This window comes from Gossypium raimondii, chromosome 12, assembly GCF_025698545.1.
Source record: "Gossypium raimondii isolate GPD5lz chromosome 12, ASM2569854v1, whole genome shotgun sequence".
In the NCBI taxonomy this organism is placed as follows: domain Eukaryota; kingdom Viridiplantae; phylum Streptophyta; class Magnoliopsida; order Malvales; family Malvaceae; genus Gossypium; species Gossypium raimondii.
In genome coordinates this window covers 37,979,979-37,984,022 of record NC_068576.1, presented here as the reverse complement: position 1 = coordinate 37,984,022, position 4,044 = coordinate 37,979,979, and the positions used below count along the sequence as shown (strand labels likewise).

The 4,044-nt window shown below is 33.5% G+C and overlaps 1 protein-coding gene across 1 annotated transcript; it reads left to right on the top strand.

The window, feature by feature from the left end:
* Positions 1–844: 844 nt before the first annotated feature.
* On the top strand, positions 845–2,496 carry LOC105763960 (NAC domain-containing protein 43). Its single transcript, XM_012582365.2, has 3 exons — positions 845–1,134; positions 1,211–1,479; positions 1,605–2,496. The coding sequence occupies exons 1-3, from the start codon at positions 867–869 to the stop codon at positions 2,301–2,303; spliced, it is 1,236 nt and encodes a 411-aa protein (XP_012437819.1). The 5' UTR covers positions 845–866; the 3' UTR covers positions 2,304–2,496.
* Positions 2,497–4,044: the final 1,548 nt, after the last annotated feature.

Sequence of the window (4,044 nt, the reverse complement as noted above, 5' to 3'; positions counted from 1 at the left end):
TTCAGAATTTTCTATTATATTTTAAATATTGCTATGATTTCAATTTTTGATGCATAGCCCATCATCTATCTTTGTTTTTGGGGTGGTTTAGGGGTTGAAAGGGTGAAACTCTTTGTTGATCTATGTTATCTTTAATTGGGTTATTATCTCTCTAATGAATTTATCAAAAGTCTTTCACTTTTAATAAGCAATAGAGATTTTTTTAGGGTAGTTTTTTGTTAATAAAATCTAAAAAAGTACTTACTGTTCCGATTGAAACCACTTTTTGTTATTATATTATTTTTAATTTGTTACATATAATTTTAGTTCGTGAATTTAAAAATTTTAGTATCTAAATAAATGATTAGGGCTTTTCAATTTGTAAGCGATAAGGAATTTGATGCTCTTTAAATAGCGTTTTGGATTTAAGTCTTGTATATAGAGAAAATAGTATTAGTAAAACTTATAATTAATCCGATCTTTGCTTTAACTCCAAATTTAACCGAAAACCGAAGGTCTTTGAGATAAAATAAAATGAAAGGAGTTGAATGGAAAGGTAGTTTAAGAGGTGGTTTTCTAGGGAGATTTTAAGGTCGAAGGTCATAGTTTTGATGGAGGCATGTCCCCTGCACTCTAGTTGCCCACAACGTCCATTTGGGCCCCTACTCCCTTTTGTCACCCACAATATAGAACCTCCACCCTATTCCCTAATACAATGTCGTTTCACTATCTATCTAGGTAAGCTGGCTCTTCTCGAAGCGTAGTAAACCTAAAATACCCCCTTTACCAATCACCACACTTGCCCCCATCATAAACACGCATAAACTTTCATTGCATCTTTTGGTCTATTTATGTACCACAACATACACATATATATATAGACATATATGCAAATTTCATTTGGTATATATCATCACTTATTATTTCTCTCTCAATCTTCCTCTACTTATATAGTTTCCATCTTTGTTAAAATGCCGGAAAACATGAACATATCTGTAAACGGACAATCCCAAGTCCCTCCTGGATTCCGATTTCATCCCACCGAAGAGGAGCTCTTACAATACTATCTCCGAAAGAAGGTTTCTTATGAGAAGATCGATTTAGATGTGATTCGAGAGGTTGATCTTAACAAGCTCGAGCCATGGGATATTCAAGGTACATGTCTGTGTGTGTGTGTGTGTGTGTGCGCGCGCGCGTAGTACCATGATTTATGTTCCACTGTTATTTACAGAGAGGTGCAAGATTGGAACTACGCCGCAGAATGATTGGTATTTTTTTAGCCACAAAGACAAGAAGTACCCGACCGGAACTCGGACTAACCGTGCCACGGCGGCGGGTTTTTGGAAAGCCACCGGCCGTGACAAGGTCATATATAGCAACTGCCGGCGGATTGGAATGAGGAAGACGTTGGTGTTTTACAAAGGGAGAGCTCCTCATGGTCAAAAATCTTATTGGATCATGCATGAATATAGACTAGACGATAACATCGTTGAAACCAACGTAAGCCTTTTAAAGCTCAAATTTACGTCATAATATTAAAAAAAATTGTCATAGGGTCCTAAAATATATTTTGATGCTATTTTTAGTTCGTTAAAATAATAAATAGTACATTTTTTTTAATGAAGGTGTCAAATGGTATGATGGAGGGGACACAAGAAGAAGGATGGGTGGTATGTCGTATTTTTAAGAAGAAAAATCATCATAAAACCCTAGAAAACCCTATTAGCACATCCTTGTCTGAAAAAACCAGGAACCTGCATATGTTCAACACATGTAGTGAAGGAGCCTTGGAACATATACTTGAATACATGGGAAGGAGTTGTAAGGAAGACAATGAAGCAAATAATAACAACACGAGATTTGTCATGTCCATGGAGCTTGCTATCAACAACAATGGCTACTATGACTCCTTCACGAAGCTGCCAAGTCTAGACAGTCCAAACTCAGCCAGCAGTTACCAACCCATTATGACAGAAAACGAAGGCTCAATCATCAACTCGGTGAGTGGTGGTGATTTCAACTCGGTTTATAACAATGACTCAGGGCTAACCAACTGGGCAGCACTCGACCGACTCGTAGCTTCACATCTCAATGGACAAACAGAGACATCGAGACAACTGGCTTGTTTCAATGACCAACAGATGGCCTACTGCAATAACACCAACAGCACTGATCATCAAGATCTTGAATTACCAGCCGTTCGATCAACATCACCACCATCATCATCATCAATAGACATCTGGACTAGTTTCACTACCAGATCATCATCTTTGTCATCATCCGTTATCGACCCACTATGCCACGTGGTTAATGCTAGTGTATAACAAAATCTATAATCATACCTTCGTACCTAAAGTCACAAAGTTATTATTATTAGAGTATTACATCACAGTTATGTTGATGAAATATATATAAATAAAAATTAAAAAAGGGAAATCTATTCTTAGATGGGATGCCATTGTCAACCATCATCTTTACTTTAATTAATCAATATGTCCACCATTTTTTTTTTCATAATTTTTCTCTCTTGTCTAGCAAGAAAACTCTAGGTGATTTGATAATTATCTCTTCTCTAACACCAAGAAAAAAAATCTGAATTAACCTTTCTTTTCTATCTCCTAGGTACAATGATCATCAAGGTGGCCATATATTCCTATTTATCCCTTCAACCACATGACTTGTCGGATTGTTTTAGGTGTTTGAAGACATTCTTAATGGACCATTTATTTTTGATTTGAAGGACAAAAATGTTAACCATTATTTTAACAGTTGTTAACATTGACTAGTGTATTAGAGCATGATTACTTGGTAGGTTAAACTTTTTTATTGTACAAATGGGTTGATCACATTTGTTGAGAGAAGGGAGAATGTTCTAATGATATTGATGAAAGTGTTAAAAATGTTGCCTCATTACTTGACCACCATTGGTTCTTGTTAGAAAAAAAGGGACGTTAATGATTAATTTGCTAAAACGAGGGGGTCCCTTTTGTATTCATCCAATGAATCAATTATGCTTTCAAAATGTTTTGAGCATTTAAAATAAAATAAAATCCAATAAAGAGGCCAGCGGGATTCTAGGCCATGCCACCAACCATGGGATACGAAAAAAAAAACTTATAAAAGGTTTACTTACCTACGTACTTCATATCCGACCCGACAACCTCCAATTTGTTCGTACAATGTCTCAAAAAAGCCTCTTCACTTTTTCTTTTTTGTATTAAGCTTTCACTGTGTATACAGCATGGTTCTAGGGCCAATCAATGAATAAATTATTATAAAGTTTTCAAAATAGAAAGAATCGGTTCAATCCTTCAATACAATATAACAAAAATTATATTTTAAAATAACAATAATTGTTGGTTTTAAATCAATTTGCGTTAGACATTAATAATTATGGATAGATTTGAACAAAATTCAATATTTATATTTTGAACAGTTGAGTTTATAAAACTATGTATGATGGTGATATCATATAAATTAGACCACTCATAAACACTTCTAATATGTAGAGGCAAAACCCAAATTTTTATAACAAGATGGAATTAAAATTTCCCTCTCAAACATCTTGAAGAATATGAAGAAGACGTGAGAAGTAGGAAATTAAAGACAGTATTCCTTAATCATGGATTAAGCCTCGGGTTTCTCCAAATTGATTCCCCTAATTCTTATTATCTCAGACATTCTGTCAAACACAAATTTAACTTTTGCATTAAAAAAAAGGGATGTTGCACCTTTTTGCACTTAGCCATGGTGTCTAACTATTTTTGGATTAAAATAATTCAATGTTTAGCCATGGGTTGATACATGCATTTATTAGCTAAACGATGAAGTGACTGTTTAGAGAGTAATTGAATTAAAGATACTTACAAACTATTCTAATTATAAACAATTATAATTTTTTAAATAGAGTATAATTATATTGTAATTTTATAAAAATTAATAGGATGATAATTTTTTAAACAATAAAATTAAAATCAAATCATCATATATATATTATGTTAGTTCAAAAAGTAGTTGATAATATGATTACTAATAAAAATAACAAGAAAAATAACATAATATGCA

Bases quoted from the DNA above. Each gene is read 5' to 3' on its own strand.
- LOC105763960 (XM_012582365.2), top strand. From the start codon at position 867: ATGCAAATTTCATTTGGTATATATCATCACTTATTATTTCTCTCTCAA. The intron at 1,135-1,210 runs GTACATGTCTGT...TGTTATTTACAG, and splicing joins CGAGCCATGGGATATTCAAG to AGAGGTGCAAGATTGGAACT. The intron at 1,480-1,604 runs GTAAGCCTTTTA...TTTTTAATGAAG, and splicing joins ATAACATCGTTGAAACCAAC to GTGTCAAATGGTATGATGGA.